At 49.5% G+C, this 19,112-nt stretch overlaps 1 protein-coding gene across 2 annotated transcripts in view; it reads right to left on the bottom strand.

Moving 5' to 3' along the window:
- Positions 1-19,112, bottom strand: part of COL5A1 (collagen type V alpha 1 chain) — a 134,722-nt gene that overhangs the window by 15,351 nt on the left and 100,259 nt on the right. For both annotated transcript variants that reach the window (XM_021543582.3, XM_021543583.3), the window contains exons 33-57: positions 14,373-14,417; positions 14,044-14,097; positions 13,174-13,218; positions 12,512-12,565; positions 11,956-12,009; positions 9,893-9,946; positions 8,463-8,570; positions 8,236-8,325; positions 8,090-8,143; positions 7,352-7,459; positions 6,070-6,177; positions 5,473-5,526; positions 4,763-4,816; positions 4,478-4,585; positions 4,343-4,396; positions 4,154-4,261; positions 3,990-4,043; positions 3,534-3,641; positions 2,500-2,553; positions 2,305-2,358; positions 1,956-2,009; positions 1,484-1,537; positions 733-840; positions 301-354; positions 154-207 (exon numbers count right to left, since the gene is read on the bottom strand). In XM_021543582.3, coding sequence (XP_021399257.1) covers positions 154-207; positions 301-354; positions 733-840; positions 1,484-1,537; positions 1,956-2,009; positions 2,305-2,358; positions 2,500-2,553; positions 3,534-3,641; positions 3,990-4,043; positions 4,154-4,261; positions 4,343-4,396; positions 4,478-4,585; positions 4,763-4,816; positions 5,473-5,526; positions 6,070-6,177; positions 7,352-7,459; positions 8,090-8,143; positions 8,236-8,325; positions 8,463-8,570; positions 9,893-9,946; positions 11,956-12,009; positions 12,512-12,565; positions 13,174-13,218; positions 14,044-14,097; positions 14,373-14,417 — 1,746 coding nt within the window. The remainder of the gene's footprint in view (positions 1-153; positions 208-300; positions 355-732; positions 841-1,483; positions 1,538-1,955; positions 2,010-2,304; positions 2,359-2,499; positions 2,554-3,533; positions 3,642-3,989; positions 4,044-4,153; positions 4,262-4,342; positions 4,397-4,477; positions 4,586-4,762; positions 4,817-5,472; positions 5,527-6,069; positions 6,178-7,351; positions 7,460-8,089; positions 8,144-8,235; positions 8,326-8,462; positions 8,571-9,892; positions 9,947-11,955; positions 12,010-12,511; positions 12,566-13,173; positions 13,219-14,043; positions 14,098-14,372; positions 14,418-19,112) is intronic.

Raw genomic sequence — 19,112 nt, 5'->3', positions numbered from 1 at the left:
CCTTGGGGCACACTCAGAGTGCACCAGCTCTCCTCTAAAGCTGTCCCTGGGGCTGGTGGCCTTGTCCTGCCAGCTGCAGGACCCCTCTGCAGTGCCATTTGTCCCTCAAACTCCACCAGGGATCAGGCAATGGGATCCTGTGTGGGTTCTCACCTTCTCCCCTTTAGGACCAGAGTCTCCTTTCAGACCAGGCAAACCCGGAGGGCCCTTTGGGACACAGGGAAAAAAAACCAGAATTAATTCATGTCACACTCATTAATCCTGCTCAAAAGCTCCTGGAATTGGATGCTCTGGACATACCATTGGGCCTGGAGGACCATCTGGGCCAGGGGATCCCGGGAGACCTTGTTCACCCTGTAAAAAAGTGCAATTTCCTCATTCCCAGTGACAGCAGTGCTCCCAGCTGGGAATATTCTGATTATTCACCTGTGCCAGGGAACGTTTGTCCTGGCTTTTCATAGATGGCAAAAGCAAAAGCATTTATGTTCCCTTCCATGTTCAAATTGCTGCTGGAAAAGGGATTTTGTGGAAAATCACTCCTGGACAGTGGCTGAAGACCCAAGCCTCAAATGAAACATGTGGGAGGTGATATTCCCCAGTTCATTATTCCCATGAAATAGATTTTATCTTCTGTCAGGAATTCCAGCACGGACAGAACACTGGGAAAGGGCATCTTCCAGCCAGGTGGGGTACAGGAACAAACCTGAGCTTTCTCAGGCTGGAAATACTCACAACTGGACCAGGAATCCCACGAAGGCCATCAGGGCCAGGCTTCCCTGGAGCACCTTGGGGACCAATGGGCCCAGTCTTCCCAGGAGGTCCTTCCAAACCAGCTTCCCCCTGGATGAAGAGGCAGGACGTTGAATTTGTGTTGGGATGTCAGATGATTTAGTGAGAGAGTGCCAGGATGGCATGGAGTGGATGCAGATCCATGCAGAGCACACAAAACTTTCTGCTCCTTGATTTTCCTGCTGCTTCCTCCACTCTCCAAACTCCAAACTCCTTCCGTTTCCAGCCTTGCCTGAATTCCACCCTTTGGCTCTGAGCTCTCCTGGGTTCAGGGACGCCCATCCCACCTCCCATCCTCCCTCCCCCGTGCTGCCACAACGGGATCTGTAATTTCCAATCCCATCTCCATTTCCCCAGCACTCCCACCCAAACAATCCCAGCCCATTAATGCCGTGTTTGCTCTGGGAAAGGACACGGGGCTCTGCACACCCCATTATTTACAGCACATTAAATTGCCAAATATAGCACTTGGAGGTTTCAAACGAGGGAAAACATTCCCCTGACCTTACCAAGCCCTAATTATCTCCACAGAGCTTGTTAAGGGCTGAAACATAAACTCAATTTGAGGCCAGTGGCCCAAAATTCAGACTAATTTGCTGTAACATGCAGCAAAATCAACTCCCTGCCTTGGCAGAGGGAGATTCTCTTGGAATATCAAGGATATAGCACAAGTGAAATTCCATTCAGCTCTTACCTTGGCTCCTTTCTCTCCTTGCCTTCCTTCAGGACCAGCTGGACCAGGAGGGCCCTAAAGAAAGCCCAAAATAGATGGAAAACACAATTAGATCCTGCTGATCTGCACCGGTCCCTTGGAATTTGGCAAAGCAACACTCCAGCCTCAGGGAAGGAGACAAAATGGAGACAAATATCCCTGAAAAGCTTTTTAAATGAGCTCTTTGCTAAATGAATCCAGCAAGGCAGGAAGAGCAGGAGTACCTCATCCTTAGATTTTCTTTAGGCTGTTAACATCTTAAAAAAAAAAAATCCATCAGATTTGCCTGGCAGCTTCCCATCAATTTCCAACGGCTGTGGATGGTGCATCATTTCATTTTCTTGAATTATCACGTATTTTACACAGTATTTACACAGGCTTAGTAAGACCATGAGTTTTAAAAAGGGAATGGAAGTGCTTTTTGGAAAATCTGCCCCAAAAAAAGCCAACTCACCCGTTTTCCAGGGGGTCCAGAGGGGCCTGGTTCTCCCGTGGGCCCAGGGGAACCCTGCAGGGAGAGAGGGGAGGGAAACAAACCATGAGTGGCCCCATCCATGGATGGATGGATGGATGATGGATGGATGGATGGATGGATGCATGGATGCATGGACGGATGGATGAGGGATGGATGAGGGATGGATCCATGGAGGGATTCATGGAGGGATGACACAGGAGGGAATGAGATCCTCAATGGGCAATTCCCACTGGGAAATTCTGGTGGGAATGAGAGGCTCACTGTCCCTGGAGCTGACAGAGAGCCATGGGCACTGTGGTGAACAGCTCTCATCTCTCCAGGTACTCACAGTCTGTCCAGGTTCACCATCATCACCTTTGTCACCAGGGGGACCGTCTTGACCCTAAAAAGGAGGGAAAAAGGAACAAGGAGGTGTTTGTAGGATGTTCTGAGCAGAGGAAATTCCAGGGGAGCTGCTGGGAGTGAGCAGCACCAGTTGAGTTTCACCCCCAGGAGGAGGAAGCTCTGTGAGACCAACACTTACAGCTGGGCCAGGCTCTCCAGGAGGACCAGGGTCACCAGGGAAACCAACTGGACCCTGCAAAGAGAGAAGAATATTCCCAAGTCAGGGATGTGGCACCTGGAGAGCACCAGTGACAACATGGGGAGCCACCCTATGGAGTAAAATCCCAATTTCTACAAGCACAACCCATCTTTGCAGCTGCAGAGTTTGCACCCTGTCCCAGCCAGTCCAGATCTGCATCCTGACTACCAGAGCTCCAAAGGCAACGCTGGGACTTCCATCCCAGTCTTTCAGAAATCCTTCGGCTGGGCGACAGCAGAATCCTCCCAGCTTTGGGAATGTGCAGATTGGAAAGTTTTGCTTTTGCAAATGTGTGACATTTTGCACAGGAGGAGCCTCTCAGAGCATTTAATGACTGAAACACTTCACCGTTCTTCCCCGTGCAATGTCTGTCGGGTGCTTCACATGATTTCAGGAGCAGCCTGCAACCCATCACAGATATCCCAAATCCCATCTGTTAGGAGGGATGACTAAACTCCCCTGCCTCCTCTGCTTCTTTGTGCCATCTTGTCTTATCTCATCATGAATTTCAGGCATCAGAGGAGCCTGAAAGACAAACCCTGTACCATTGTCCCCTGGTAAAACCAGCAGAGCTCCCCTGGCTCCACCAGAGCTGCAGAAATCAGCAGCAGCAGGGAGCTGGGTGTGCAGGTACAGCTCCCAGATCCAACAGATCTCCTTGATCCTATTTTGGAAGCTCTGCTCTGGTGCAGAAGACCTTGGAAAGCCATAAACACCAAGTGACCCTACTGCAGCTCCTCTGCATGGGTTGAGATTCCTGCTAGCACTGATAATTCCAGTATTTCTGGGAAATATGGTACAGCAGGGTCTTTCCCTCATCAGCACCCTAAAGAAGGGGGCTGAGATCATGGATCACCAGAGGAACAATTCCATGTTTAGGAAATTAGTTTAAATTTCCACAGATGTCTCTGGGAACATCTTTTCATGCAGAAATCCCTGTTGCCAAGGCAAGGAAAGACTGAGGGGGTACTCACAGGGCTGCCTTTGGGGCCATCATCACCTGGTGGGCCTTTGGGGCCAGGTGGGCCAGCAGCACCAGAGGGACCTGCTTCCCCCTTTTCACCTCTTTCACCTTTAGGGCCCTGTAAAAGCAAATAAACTTTTATCATCAAGGAAAAAAACCCCAAACCATACTGATCTCCAATCATCCTTTAATCAATTCTGAGCAAGAAGCTCTATTTGTGTCTCCAAACACAAGGACATGATTTAACAGTCCCTTCCCACAAGGACTGAGTGGTGTTCATGGTGGTGTTCAGTCGTGGGCAGCCCAGATTTGGTGACTAAACGTGATCCTATAAATACCCAGCAACGTGGCAATGTGTCATCAATACCAAATCCGGGACAGGGCTGGCTCAGTCCCTGCTGCTGTCCCATCCCCATCCACACCTCTCCAGAACATCCATGTGTGGATTTTTCCAGGGGGCACTTACCGGCAGGCCAACTTCCCCAGGGAGACCAGGCTCGCCAGATTCCCCAGGTTCACCCTGCACGTGGAAAAAGAAGATGGAAATATTCACATTTCTGCAGGGGGAATGAGTTTTCTGCTGGCACAGTGAAGCCACTGCACGAGTGCTGCAGCAAACTCCTGCTTTACCTTCTCTCCTACTGCACCAGGGTTTCCTATTCCTCCAGGAGGACCCTGTGGACCATCTGCTCCTGGTGGCCCAGATGGACCTCTGGGTCCTGGTGGGCCTGGTGGGCCCTGAAAGGAAAGGAGGACAAATTTCAGATGGGTTTCTCAGAGCAATATCAGTGAGGAAATAAGAAATAGGACGCCCCTTACCATCTGCCCAACGTCGCCCGTTTCTCCCTTCTCCCCAGGCGGTCCAGGCAGGCCCTGTGGAGGTGCAGAGGATGAATTTTAGCTGTGAGCATCTCAGGTGAGCCCCAGCTCTCATCCCTGCTTGCTGTAAATTACCTGCAAGCCCACGGGGCCAGGGGGGCCGGGGAAACCTCGGGGTCCTTCATCACCTTTCTGACCAAAGAGTCCTTGCTGTCCTCGGGGCCCGGGCTCTCCATCAGCTCCCTACAAGGACAGGGTCTGCTCAGCTCAGGACAGAGGACACAGGACACAGACCCCATCCCACCACCCCCTGCTCGTGTTGGGCAGCAGCAGCGCCAGGCAGGAATCACCTCAGTGCTTCCCAGGAGGCTTTTGGGGGTGAAAAAAAAGGGATTTCTGTTAATAGGGAGCAATACTCACAGCTGGGCCAGGCTGACCAATTGGGCCCTGGGGACCAGTGGGGCCTGGGGGACCCTGTCACAAAAAAAGGAAATGTCTGTTAGGAGCAGAGTGACAAATTCACCTGGAAAAGGTGAATTCTTTCAATACAATCTCCATTAATACTGCATTAATTCCCAACAGAGAGCTGGAGAACAGGGTCAGGTCTCCATGGGCACACCAGCATTCCTCAGCCCAGGTGCCAGTGGAGAGCAGACTCCTCCAGACACATTTCTGCTGCAGCAAAGCAAGGTCAGCACTCAGCCCTAACTCCTGGGTAATTTTGTGCTCTGGGCAGCACAAAAAGGGTGTGGAACTGGAATTACCACAGAATTACAGGATGGTTTGGGTTGGAAGGGACCTTTAAAAATCTCCAGGTCTGCCCCTCTGTCATGAGCAGAGACATCTTCAACTAAATCAGAAAGAGAACTTCAGCCAAAGACCCAACTTTGATGGCAACACTGCTCGTGTTTCACAGATATTTCCAAGCTAAGTGGGTGATGTGGAAATATCTCAGTGTTCCTGGGAGCTGGAGGCTCCCACTTGAGGCTCTCACTCTTTTTTTTTTTACATCATGTGGGTATTTGACGAAGCAGAGAAGATGAATCAACATTAGAAAATGATATAAATTTAATTTCTATTTCCAGCAAGTCACACACAGAAGCAGCTACAGCAGAGTCCCCTCCACTCACCTGCTCCCCCTTGTCACCTTTGCTGCCCTTCTGTCCAGGCTCCCCGATCTCTCCCTGCCAGGAACCAAGGGACAACATTAACCCATCACCACTTCCACACCTCAGCATCCCAGCAGCAGCTCTCTGTGTCTGCATCCTCATCCCAAATCCCCCAGGGCCTGAATGGGTGAGTGGGCTGAATAATTCCAGAGATTTGGCCACTCCAGGTGCAACCAAACCCTTTCCCACCCCACAATTCCTCAGCTGCCACTCCATGCACGAAGCTGCACCTTGCAGGCCCTTTGAGCAGCCACAAGGGATTTGTCCCAGCTGATGATTCCTGGGAATCCTCCACTCCAGAGGGGCTTAATGAGAGAGGGAATTAATTTGGAGAGGCTGGGCATCTGCTACAGGTTTTGGGGGAGGTAAACTGGATTTCAGGGAATTTTGTAGCTGGGAGAGCACACAGAGCCCCATTTGCTGCTGCTCATCCCACAGGACTGTGATTTCCACCAAAATCCTCCAGCAGCACATCCCACCCAACCGTGGGATGCACCAGGGTGGAAAGGGTGCCCAGTTCCTTGCCAGAGTGACCCCAGCAGCAGGAGCTGTCCCCACCTTGTCTCCATCCTCTCCAGGAGGTCCCACAGGACCTGCTGGACCCGGCAGTCCCACGGGGCCCTGGATGCCATCCCGGCCAGCCGGTCCCTGGGGACCTTTCTCTCCCTGGAAGCAGAAAAACAGGCAGGTCACACTCAGAGCTCTCCAGCCGAGCCCATTAAGGTTTTATCCAGCTGCTAATGACTCCTGGCTGGATGGGCAGGAACAGCAGAGCTGCTTCCAGCTGATATTTCATCTGTGCTCCTTGTCTGAAATGAAGCAAAACTTCTGTCTTGAGGGATAATGAAAAGAACAAGCAAATGTAAGCAGTGAATACCCAGATCACAGCTGCAATTTCACTGCTACAGCAACATAATCTGATTTAATCGGAACCCTCTGCCATCTCTGCCTGGATGACAAACAAGACCCCAAGTAATTTTTACTCCCACGAGCCAGTTTTTGCTGATTCTGGTCCTGGCTGCCCCAGCACTCTCTGCTGCTCCCTCCCTGGCTGACCCCCAACCAAGGGGGGTTCTCAGGAGGCCCATCCTGAGATTCTGGACAAATAAAACCACCTGAAGAGAATAAAACAATCTCTGTGTCAACATCTACTTGTACTCCTTCGAACAGGAGTTTTCAATCCAATTTGGTTGTTTACAGGAACTGAAGAGTGAATATTTTCCAGTTTCCTCGTCCATGATTGAATTGCATCTGAATCCTGGGTGCTCTCCTCTAAATAAATTAGATGCCACATAAATTGTCAATTCATCCCTGCCCTGACTGACACATGGTGTAGGTACTCAGCAGGACAGATGTTCCTAAAACTAATTCACAGGAAATTCTCACCTGCGGATCAGCTGCTGGAGTTTCTAACAAACCAAAAAGCATGGCTGATAAACACTTCTGATCTCTATCAACCACCACCAGAGCAGCCTGACATCACCAAAGCCACCTCTGGCTCCTCCTGCTGATGGAGCTGGCTCAGTTCTCTGCCCACAGGCCTGGCCTTTGGCTGTTTGTCACCAGCAGGTGACACGGGCTGTGTCACCTTTTCAGCCCCCAGGCCTTCTCATTGCCTGAGGATGTCTGTCCCCGGGGTCACAGCCTGACAGGGATGTCCCTTGAGCTGACATTCAGTGGTTTGATGTGCTCAAGATGAGAACATTCCCTTCTAAATGAATTTCTTTCCAATTGAATCCTTTATTTTTTTTTTTACAATTTCAATCTCCACAAGGACTGGTTCCACACTCAGCTCCCTACTGTGCACATCTCAATTTTTCATCTCCATCCTGGTACTTACTGGAGCTCCTTTTTCACCTGCAGGTCCTGGAGGTCCCTGAGGGCCAGGTCTCCCTGGCAATCCTATAGGGCCAGCTGATCCTGCAGGGCCACGCTCCCCAGGAGAGCCCTGTTGGGAGGAGGAGGAGAAAAGGAGATTTAATTGCAGTATCAAACTTCACCCATGCCCAGACAGAGAGAAATCCAAGCTCTTCATCCATGTTTGTGCACGTTTGATGGGATAACTGCCACGTGAAGAGCTGGTACCACCAGCCTAAGGGGCCCTGCAGATGTTTTTTTTTTTTTTTTAATTAAAATATCTTGAAGGGCTGGATTTGAATTAAAATCCCTGGAAGGGCTGGATTGGTGTAAAGACCTCAGTTCCTGGGGACACATAAACAGCTTGGAACAAGAGCTTGAGCCACTTCACAGCCAGCAGGGAGGGTTGGATGATGAATGTTTCCTTCCAGGAGGGCGGCCCTGAGCAGGGATCTCAAGTGGAGACAACTTCCAGAGGGAAAGCAGGTGGATTGGAAGCAAAAATCCTGGATGTCCTGAACCCCTGCAGTTCCCCCAGCCTGTCACGTACGCCCACAGCTGACCCCACAAAACGACTGAGCTGTTACACGCAGGGCTTGTAAAAGAAAGGAACACGCAGGGAAGTCAGGAAAACCGGGATAAAGGCTGGAGCTGTGACTAACCCTGGCCTGGCCCTGCCAAGCTTGGGAATGGTGCTGCCTGCAAGGACAGGGATACTCACGGCTGGGCCTGGGGGACCTGGGGGACCTTCGTTGCCTTTCAGCCCTGGAGATCCCTGGAGGGAGGAAAGCAAAGTCAGCCTGGGGAGGTGGACAGCTGGAGCAGCCGGGAATTCTCCAGCTCCAGGGAGAAGCAGCCTGTACTCACAATGGGGCCGGGGAGACCTCGCTCTCCAGGGAAGCCTCTCAATCCAGGGGGACCATCCTTCCCTGGGAGGCCAGCAGGACCGGGATCCCCCTGCCAAGACAGGGAGAAATGCACATTCTGTGGAGACCCAGCTCAGCCTCCAGAGCTGGGATGAGGCAGGAGCTTCATTTCCGAATCTCCATCCCCAGGGAGGGGCAGGCAGCGGGGAGAGCAATTCCAGTCCCTACCTTGGTTCCTTCTTTTCCAGTGAGGCCAGGAAGCCCTTGTTCACCTGGGGGGCCTGGAGGGCCGGGGTGGCCCCGCTCACCCATGGGTCCAGTCTCACCAGTTGGACCCTAGAAAAAACCAGTGGGAGAAAACAGGGCAGAACAAGTGAGGAAAGGAAAAGTGCAGGCTCTCAGTTTAGTGCTTTGGGCTGCAATGGGATGGAAGAGTTGCCTTTCAGTGCCACCAGCAATCCCTGCAGACATTCCCCCTCTGGAAGTGGCCAGCATCACCCTGGGCAGGCTGGAGGCACTGGGAGCCTTAGGAGTGAGCCCAAATTTCACCCAGATTCGATGTTACAGCCACAGCTATTAGGCTTAGCTTTTCCTTTCTAATTGAAAACTTCCTAAGCACTCTCCAAGCCTGCTGATTCCTGCTCGGATGGGGCATAAATAATGCATGAGGCTCCTGCTCCCTGGCAATTAGCGCTGCCTGGTGCCCTCCGAGGGCACTCAGGGTGACAAGTGCCACAGAGGGCTCCCCAGGGGCTCGTTTTTAGGAGGACAAAAGCCACATGCACAAAGGCACGGTGTCCCTGCCCGCTGGTGGCTTTGGGGACAGGGCTGTAACTCATGTCCTGCTGCAGAGGGGCCGCTTAGAGCACGCAGAGCTCCCTCAGCAGCCACAGATCACAGCAAACTACACCCAGCAGAGCCCCAGCAGATTGCCACCGAACCCAATTTCCACTTGAGAAGACAGACACAGCCGTCAGGGAGTTGCCCCTAATCAGGGAATTTACAAATCGGGCACTTTATGGTGTCATTAAAGAGGACAAATTAATTGCTTTCTAATTAAAGAGCTGTTCTTCCCCAGCAGTTCAGGGAAGAAGACTCGACCCAAAGCCAGCCCAGCTCAGTGGAGGCTCACTGAAAGCTGTGCTGGTGCTTGTTCCCACAGAGCTCGAGGTGACTGAGAAAAGCAGCCCAGCTCTGACAGGACCTGGAAGCACTGCCGATGAACGAGGGATGATTTTCCTCACAGTGACAGGGAAGAGCACCCGGGCACCACATCTGCCCTGCCCTGCCCACCAGCAGCTGCACGGCCCTTGGGGATCTCACTGAACTCCCTGTCCGCTTCAGGTCTTGGAGCTGGGTTGTGTTTTTCAGAGGTTTTGTGTTTTTCAGAGGTTTTGTGTTTTTCAGCTGGTTTCTCACCCTACACTGGTTTTACACCGGGGTGGTTGTGCTGAGCTCACAGGAACCACCTCACTGATGGTCTAAACCCCATCCCAACCCCTCAGCAAGGTGAGCTGGGGCCATGGGGGGGATTTCACACCTGCCTCAGGAATTTCAAAGCCACCTGAAAAGGCTTTGCCTTCCCTGGACAAGGAGCTGCACAAGCAGCTCCAGTTGAACCAGTGGAAACCAGTTGCAGGGTGAGATTTGCTTCTTACCTGAGGCCCTACGACACCAGGGGGGCCTGGGGGGCCAGTCTTGCCTTGGAAACCCTGTTAGAGAAAGGGAAAAGACAAAAAGGTGACACTTCTGCCAAGGATTCCTCCTGTGAGGGTCACACTGCCACCAACTCTTCCTCCCCCAGTGAAACCCCTGACCAGGGTGGGCACCAGAAGGAAAAGGAAATAAAAAATCAAACAGAAAGTGGGGAAAAAAATGTCTTTGTGCATTTATAAGGGATGAAACAGAGGAAGAAGAAGGGATTCTCAAAGCTCAGCCCTGCTGTTTGGATGGAGTTGTTGTGGTTTGGCCCTGTATATGTATATCTATAAAAATCTGTTACGCTCATAAAACCATGGAGGAAATGGCAATTAAAAATGCCATTAATGGCTATTAAATGGCTATTAAAATCAGTGTGAATTTCTTCATGCTGAGCAACTCTTAAAAGCTATTTCCCTTCTCCTGCTCCTCATTCTGGTGATGGTTTAGGCTCGGTTCTGTCTCAGCTCAGGGGGCTGAGTGAAGCTTTATCTCCTCCATCAACATTTGCTGAAAGGAGCCGTGTTTGTCTCCAAAGGCTGATGAGCAGGGAAGTCTCCATGACAGCTCCTTCCACTGGCACTTTGAAGAGTGACAAGGAGGAACTCTCACCACTGCAATTGTTTGGCTCTCCCAGGCTACTCCTTAAAAAGCACATTAATTATGGTTGTTACTCCAGCCTGCTGACAAGCTTGAGGAATGGCATTTAGGGCACACGGGCGATTTTCTCCTTGCCACAAAAGAGGATCAGATAAATCCCATGCCAACGCTAGCCTGTCATGCTTAAATAACTCCTCCATGCTATTCTGGCTGCCTGGAGATCAGAAAATATCCTGTCACTGATGGGGAAATGGCAAAATATCCTTGGGAAATGAAGGTACAATTTAAACTCTTATCACAGACAAATATTTAGACAATTTCTGTGCAGGACTTTCCTTATTACCCAGAAGAAAGGGGTTTCCTTTTGTACTCTTTGAGCCTTGAGCACAGAGGCTTTTAGAGCCAATCTTTGCAAATCTAATGTGGCCAAATATCTCAGCATGCCTGTTTGCTGCTGAATGGGAACTTAAATAAAGGGAAGTGTTTGACACAGAGATTTCAATCTTGCATGAAGATACACTGCACTGACCAGGCTACTGATGTAGAAAGAGCATTTAATTCATTTTTATGCTTCTCTCCTTGCATTTTGGCACTTTGAGGGGAAAAGGGGACAGAAAAGGGGACAGAAAAGGGGACAGAAAAGGGGACAGAAAAGGGGACAGAAAAGGGGACAGAAAAGGGGACAGAAAAGGGGACAGAAAAGGGGACAGAAAAGGGGACAGAAAAGGGGACTTCTGCTGCCTGGGTCTGCAGGGGAAAGCGATCTCTGCAAGGTTGATGGCACAGGTTAACAGAGATTCTCTTTCCTGGGTGAGGCAAATTGAGGAAAGCAATTAGGGAGAGCTTTCAGACCCCAAAATAATTAAGACAATTCTCCATTCATTCCTGCAGACTTGGAGGTTGATGCTTTTGATTCCAGTCTCAGAAGCTGATGACAGCAGGTGCTGTCAAAATTCTCATTGCTCCCTCCACCTTGGCTGGAGGTGTCCTTGGATGTCATGGAAAACTCAAGGAACACTCAATGTCAGTCAGGCTCTGGCAGGTGAAAACTCTTCACTTTAAGTTAATCCTGACCTGACGATTTGGCTCAAAAACCTCTGTTTTAAAATCAGTCCTATAGTATGTCAATAAATATCTGGTGTTGGGCAGAGCAGTGTTTGCACTGCCTCGCTTAGCAAATGCCAGGCAAGTTAATTAAATTGTGTGATAAGCTGAGGGGAAAAAATGCATAATGTGGAAAACTTTTTTAATGCTCATTTGCTGGGGAAGGCAGTGGGGAGAAATGGGCTGCTAGCCTCAGAGCACCCTGGGCAGCTGAGACAGACCCTCAGGGAACCCAAATAATCCAAACTGGGGCTGCAGCTCCCCAGCAGCACCCAAAATGAGCCTCTGGAGTAATGACCAAGATTTTTTGGCTACTTACAGTTTCTCCTCTCTGTCCAGGGTGCCCCGGCAATCCATCCTTCCCAGGAGGACCCTGTGGCAGAAAAGCAGAGGGAGAAGCAGCATCACCAAGTGCTCAGCAATAAAACGGTGATAAACCTTGAATCAGCCCTGCTCGCCTCAGCTCCCAGCTATTTCACAGGGAAATGGAGGTGCAGAACCCTAAAAGCTGCACCCCTTTCCTTCCCACACATCTCCCAGAGGATTTATCCCACAGGAGCTGCTCGCCACACTCAGGAAATCACCCCCAAACCATTTCTGAGGTCTCCCCCCAGTGCTGTGCTGTCCTCCACGTCCACAGAGGGCAAATAAAGAACAGAACAGCCACAAAAGATCCCAGAGATCCTGAGTCAGTAGGAAATGAACATTTATAATCAGCTGCAATTTACTTGGCTATTTAAAATCTGAAACCACCGGGCTGTTATCAGCATGTCTCAGTAATGCCTTTTTCTTGGGAACTTGTCAGGGAGTCAGCTCAGGCTGGGTGGGAAAGGCTGGATTATCCCTGTGGATGGCCTAAGAATTGAGTTACTTACAGGGGGGCCTTTTGGTCCAGGAAATCCAGTCGGTCCTTGAGGTCCTGGTGGTCCCTGGGATGAAAGAGAAGCCAGAGAACTTGGTTAAGGAACCTGAAACACTTGATATGAAATATTGTGTGAGCAGCAGGTAAGCACAAAGGTGTGGAAAGCCAAATGCTGGGTGATTGTGTAGAAAAAATTACAAACAGAGCAGAACCCAGGCGGGGAAAAGACCCAGAAACTGAGGCTAAAATCATGAAAGTCCCATTGTTTCAGGATTTCCCACCTGCCTGTGATCTGGAGGAAGCAGCAGGAGGTCCTGGAGAACCACATCCTCCAGAAACTGCCTAAAATTCTGTTGCCTGCAGTCACCCAGGGGGGACTTCTCCCTTCTCCCATGAGTGATGCTTCCACAGGACACCCAAAATCCCACCTGAACCTTCCCAGGAGAGTTCAGACGGGACCTAAGGGCTGGAGGTGGCTTGGGAGATCTCTGTCCACACCAGCACCTTTCACCTTGGATTTCTAACCAGAATTTTCCTTTTTTTCCTTTTGCTGAGCTGCATCCTGTCCACTCCTCTCTGCTAACAGGGCGCCCAGGAGGATCCACCTTGCCAAAAACCCCTGAGCCCTGCCAGAGCACTGGCCTGAGTCCTGCCTCACCCCTCAGCTCGTCTTACCCTTTCTCCAGGAGGACCAGGGGGGCCATCACCACCAGAGTTGCCCTTTTAGGAAGAAGAAAAACAAGAGAGCATTTAAAAATCACCCAAATCAGCATCACAACTTCTGTGTGCAAAGGCTTCAGATGGCACCAAGCCCACGGTGACACCACACCCCAGCAACTCCCCCAGCACTCTCTAAGAATAATTCCGTGGCAGGAACAGCAGCCAGTGACAAATGAGCAGCTGCTTGCTCCTCACACATCCCTTAATAAAAATCCTGGGGAGATTTGGATATTTCCACCACACACTGGCCTCCCTCAGAGAGATAAATGCCACCCTGAAGAGGAGGGATTTAACAAAGCCCAGACGTTTGTTTGCAAATCTGGCAGCAACGTCTCACAACAAAAGTTTTGCTTCCATCATGCCTGGTGATCAATGCTCAGGTAATCAGTTGGTTTGGAGAAAAATCCCAAATTTTGCCTGGTGGCCAATCCTAGCTCAGCATTGGGAAGGTAAAAATGGCTCAGCCAGGCTCAACAGCACCACATCCCCTCACCCACAACACAGCCTGAGGGCTCTGAGGGGGTTTAAACTCTATTGAAATCCCAAAAGCGAGGGGCTGGGGGAGGTTTAGGGGCTGTGGGGTTGTGCTGATGTCGGGGTTGTGTTGGTCTCCAGTCTGGATGTGCCCTCAAAGTCCTGCTGGCTCCTGGGCCAGCGTTTTTACAGAACCTGGCACGGGTTCTGCAGCTGGGAATGAACCCCAGGAGGGCTCAGCTTTCCAAACCCAGTGGAAAAGGAAAGGAGGGAGATGGAGGCTGATGAACCAGCTGCTCTCCACACTAGCTCTGGTTAGGACACCACCCCAAAGGCTCCCCCATGCCTTACCTTCGGGCCAGGTTTTCCAGTGCTTCCCCTGGGACCTCTTTCCCCACGCGGACCCTTGAAAAGACACAAAAAGGTGACATTTGAGGCCTTTCTGAGCTACGTGGGGTCAACAAATCCTCCCAGCAGCAGCAAAGGGTGCCAGGAAAGTCACCAGAAAGATTTAAACCAATTTCAGTGGGGACACCAGCCCCAAATCTGTGTGCCCCTGATTTAGCTGCAGCTGCTGAAGGCCAGATCCCCCCAGTGAGGACACAAAGCCCATCCCAGTTTCCCTTGGGCCAGGACAAGGGGTGGAAAGGCACAAGGATGAAGAAGAACTGGCCGGTTACCGTCGGACCACGCTGCCCTCTCGGACCTGGCTTGCCAGGAGTGCCCTGGAATGGAAAAGGAGAAGGGATTAGGAGCCAGCAGCACAGCAGAGGAGCCCACAGCAGAACCTGGCACACCCACACTGCCTCAGAACCTCTCTGCTTCTCATCTGCCATGGAAAACTCAGCAGCAGGTTCACCTCCACCTCCTGATTCTTCTATTTATTTGAATTTATAGCTCTTGGGCAGGTCTGGACAGTGATCCCAACACCCAGACAACATCTGCTCTCTGAGGGAATGAATCTCCTTGGGAGCAGCATCCAAAGTCCTTTAAAACCCCAAAATGCTCTCAAAGATGAGGCCACGCTCTCAGTATCCCAAAAACCCAGCCAAAATCTCTTCAGCTCTGTAATCCCTTTCCCCCCGCACTGATCCCTGCTCCTGATGTGGGGCAGGCTCCTCACCCTGCTGCTCCCAGGGGCTGCTGTGGGGTTTGGAAGGTGTGACACAGAACCACAGAATCCCAGAATAACAAGGTTGGAAGAGACCTCTGAGATCATCAAGTCCAACCCATGCCCTCACACCACAACCAGACTGTAACACCGAGTGCCATGTCCAGTCTTTAAAAACATATCCAGAAATGGTGATTCCACCACCTCCCTAGGAAGACAATTGCAGTACTTTATTATTCTTTCAGTGAAAATTTTTTTCCCAATATCCAACCTAAACCTTCCCTAACTTAGTTGAGGCTGTGTCCCCTTGTTCTGCCAGTGCTGCCTGGTGGGAGAGATTCCTGCACACAGGCCAGAGAGGCTGCCCTACATATTTACAGATCTTCCCAAACTCGGAGCCAAACAAGGAATTCCAGGCGTTGTTTGGCAGCAGCTCACGAGATCAGCCAGCTGCACGGGGACTGGGATTAATCCTGCCGTGGTTTTTTGGCCACTTGACACCAGCCAAAACGGAGATTTTAGGCACAGCCTGCTGGAAATAAACCTGGCAGCACATTAAGCTGTGCCTAAAAGCGAAGGAATGGCCTAAAATCCCCATTTTGGCTGGTGTCAAGTGGCCAAAAAACCACGGAGAGGTTTTGACTTTGCCCCTGTGCACCTGCAGCCTGTTAATGGCACCAATCACCTCTGAAGGAAAGGAGAGGAAACCTCGATTCCTAAAATATCCCTTTGCCATTTTCTGCCCCAAATCCATCACCTCGCTGGAGCCTGCTCAGCTCTGACACTCATTAACCAGCAGAACATAAAACAGGAGCTGCAAAACTTCACCATCAACTTTCTTGCAGCTGCTAAAATTAGTCCTGCTGAATCTTCCTTGTTCTGCAGCTCCATTTATTAAAGCCTGCTGGCATATTTGGGTTTTTTTTTTAATTAATGACAAAATTCACTTTAAAGCACTCCAGCTGGTTTTGTTGGAGCTCTGGGAGGTAAATTGGGAGCAGGTGGGGAGGAGGGGGTGCTGCCTCCCCTCAGGTAGCCCCCCACACTCCTTCTCCCACAATTCTGTTTTTTAAGCCAAATTTCCCCCTGCTTATTGCTGTCATTAGTCATGCATTCAGCCCCGTGTACAGCTGCAAAGAATTTATATTCCCTGTAAATACACACAGACCTGTATTTTTCAAACAAGGATTTTGACGTGTAAGCAGCTAAATTCAGATTATTTTCCTGGCACACCAAGAATTAGTTGGATCTGGGGAGCTCCACACCCCCCAGGCTCTGTCAGGCTGGGCAAGCAGGGAAATCTATTGCCCCTTCTAAAGGCAGAAAACAGCTCTTAAAATACGATTTATTATTCATGTTTAACTATTGATTTCAGGAGCAGGTCTTGAAAAGATGCTGAGCCCACCTGGAGCTGAGGAGGGGCTCGGTGATGAGCAGCTCTTGGAGGATTTAATGGGTCAGAATTCTCCAAAAGCACCAAACAGAGAATTGGGTTTCCAATTCCAAACATTCCCATGAGCAGGGACACCTTCCACCATCCCAGGCTTCTCCAAGCCCCATCCAAAATCACTCCAGGCTCCTTTAAACAGCTTTATTTCATCTTTCCTGCAGGTTCCCTTCCAGTTCTGCAAGGCCACAAGCAGCTCACCCCAAAGTTCTCTCCCCCACAATCCCAGTTCTGCCAGCCTTTCCTCAGCCTCATCCTCGCATCACCTTCATCCCTTTTTCCTCTCCCCATTTTTACCTTTCCAGCCCTTTTTTGTACAACGGAGCAGCCACGAGCTGGACTTTCGTGTTTGGGGATGTTCAGCACCTCAGCACTAAAATTCAGCTGCTTGTGCAGGTCCTGCCCTTCCACCTTTGTTTCTCACCTTTGTTTTTTTTTAATTATTTAACAACTTGGGAAGACTTTTTTGTGCTGCTGAAACAACAAGCTGAAAAGCTGAGCTCCATTTCAGCAGAGAAATGTGGGGTTTGCATCATTTTGGCCGCATAAACCAGGGAATTGAAGAGCAGAATGGGGATATTGTGATAAAGAAAAGACAAACAAATGATTTGGTGTTTTTACAGCTCCAAGTTGAGTTATTTCACAATGAACTGGAGGGGAAAAAAAAATCTATAAATTTTATTTCTTGACTCCATGTGAACATGTTCATAAACCAAACAAATTGAGTGGTCTTAGGAGAAGCAGAAGGGGATTTATCAAGTCTGACTCAACCAGGCTTAAATTAAGATGAGGACTGGAGCAGAGTGACCCCAGCTCAGCCTATAATTCTGTATATAATTGCTTTTCTCTTATTTCAAATGGGATACTTGGGAGGGGAAAAAAAACCATAGATGGATAGCAAAGCTGTTACTGAAAATCAGCCTTTCTGCTACTCTTGAATTTCCAAGCTGAGCTCCTGTTGCTAATGGGAAGATTTGTCCATGAAAATCTCTCTCTACACTGATAAAGTGAATATAGGTTGATTAATTTGGTATAAAATGGTAGAAATGGTCTAATCACCCACTGAAAATAATAATAAAAAAAAAAAGATTAAAAATTTGAATTACCACGAAATAAATCAAAGTTTGAAAGGTTAAAAAGCCCTTTTTTAATTCCTGAAGAAATGTGTGGCATGCCAAGGGTGTAACTAAATATCCTCTCTACCTCCATTAAAGGCACAAAGCTAATTTGGAATAAAAGTGGTGAAAGTGCTGAATTTTTGCCTTCTCATGGCCTGGCTCTGAAGCTGGGCCCTTCCCCATCGGATCTGCTCCCTCCCCAATCCTTTTCAGGCTGGATAATGCCAAAATTCAAGGCTAAACCCCCTCAGGGTTTGTTCCAGCCTCAGAAATGCCCAGCTCCTGGTACCTTCTCCACCCCCTGGAAGGTTTCCCAGCCCCTCCCAGATGGATTTGATTCCATCCCAGAATAGAATCATTCATGGATGCGCCGGGATTCAAAGCAGCACATCCCTCCCCTGCTATTCTACACCCCCCAAAAATCCAGCCCAGGGGTTCATTGTGGGATATTTGAGAAGGAGGGGGAATTTCAGGGAATTCCAGGCTGGATTTCCTCCTGGCCTCCCTCCTCCTGCTCAGCCAGAGCAGAGGGAAGGACGGGGATGAGCGTTTGTAATTCCAAATGAAATGAAATAATAAAAAAAGAGGGGTGGATAGAACCCAAATTGCAGTGGTGGGATATTAATGCAGTGCAAAGTGATTTATATTTGCTGGGCTCCTCTCAAAGCTGCCTGTTAGAAGTCATTTCTATTTAAATGAGAGTAAAAAGGAAACTAATTCCACTTGCTGTCCTCACTCCCCCTTCTTGTCACTGTGACCGGAGCTGGTGCAGAAAATGACTTTGTACTCTGAATTCTTTAATTCGAGCATGTTCTGCAGCAGATAAAAAATAAATCAGTATATTTAGACAATCCCTACTCTGAGAGAAGGCTGTGGAGGTGGGGTGAGAGGCAGAGACAAGGCTGGGGGATGAAACCCCCTGATTTTCAGGGTGTCTCTGAATTTTGAGCAGCTTATTAAAAGCACTGAGAGCGCTCTCAGCCATGCATTTAGAATTTCAAGTCAGGTGAAAGATGTTGCTGGCTGCTTCTGAACAGACTCTAATAATTACTGTTAATTAAAGAGCTCTTTGTGCCCTGAGCAAAGGATTCAAGTTCAGAGGAGCCTCTTAAAATATCCTGAGGGGAAAATTCCCAGCCTTGAATTGGGAAGCTGCTGGTTGTGCTACCCCCACCACCCTCCTGTCCTGCAGCAGGAACCTCACCCTGGCATTGCTGGAACTCAAAATGTGCCCTCAGACATTTTTGGATGTTCCGGGCCCAGGTCAGAAGCATTTGAGACCCTGTCAGGCAGCTGGAAACAGCTGTGATTTTGGGTTTGAGCCATGGGATGAGTTACCAATTTTGCAGGTGGAACAAGAAGTCACAAAAGTTTAGATATTATAGTAGAAGCAGTCACAAAGTAGAGGGAAGAATTTTTGAGTGCTGTACAGCGGGGTTTTGGTTTTGTACATGGGGTCAGAGGTTTTAAGATGGATTTGGGATTTGGGCCTGCCCTGTCCTCCCTCTTTCTCCTTCCTCACCTCCATGTTCTTGGTGATGTTGGCACTCACAGATTGGTTTAGAATAGAAAATCACCATTTAATATAGGTAATAGGCATTGGGGAAAAACTGCAAACATGTAACACGTAATGTACCATATAAAAGATAGAAAATCACCATTTAATACAGGTAATAGGCATTGGGGAAAAACTGTAACCATGTAACACGTAATGTCCCATATAAAAGACAGAAAAGCACCATTT

The sequence above is a fragment of the Lonchura striata genome, chromosome 22 (genome assembly GCF_046129695.1).
Source record: "Lonchura striata isolate bLonStr1 chromosome 22, bLonStr1.mat, whole genome shotgun sequence".
Classification (NCBI taxonomy): domain Eukaryota; kingdom Metazoa; phylum Chordata; class Aves; order Passeriformes; family Estrildidae; genus Lonchura; species Lonchura striata.
Note: the sequence above shows the minus strand (reverse complement) of the source record. Positions and strands in the feature narration are given on the sequence as shown.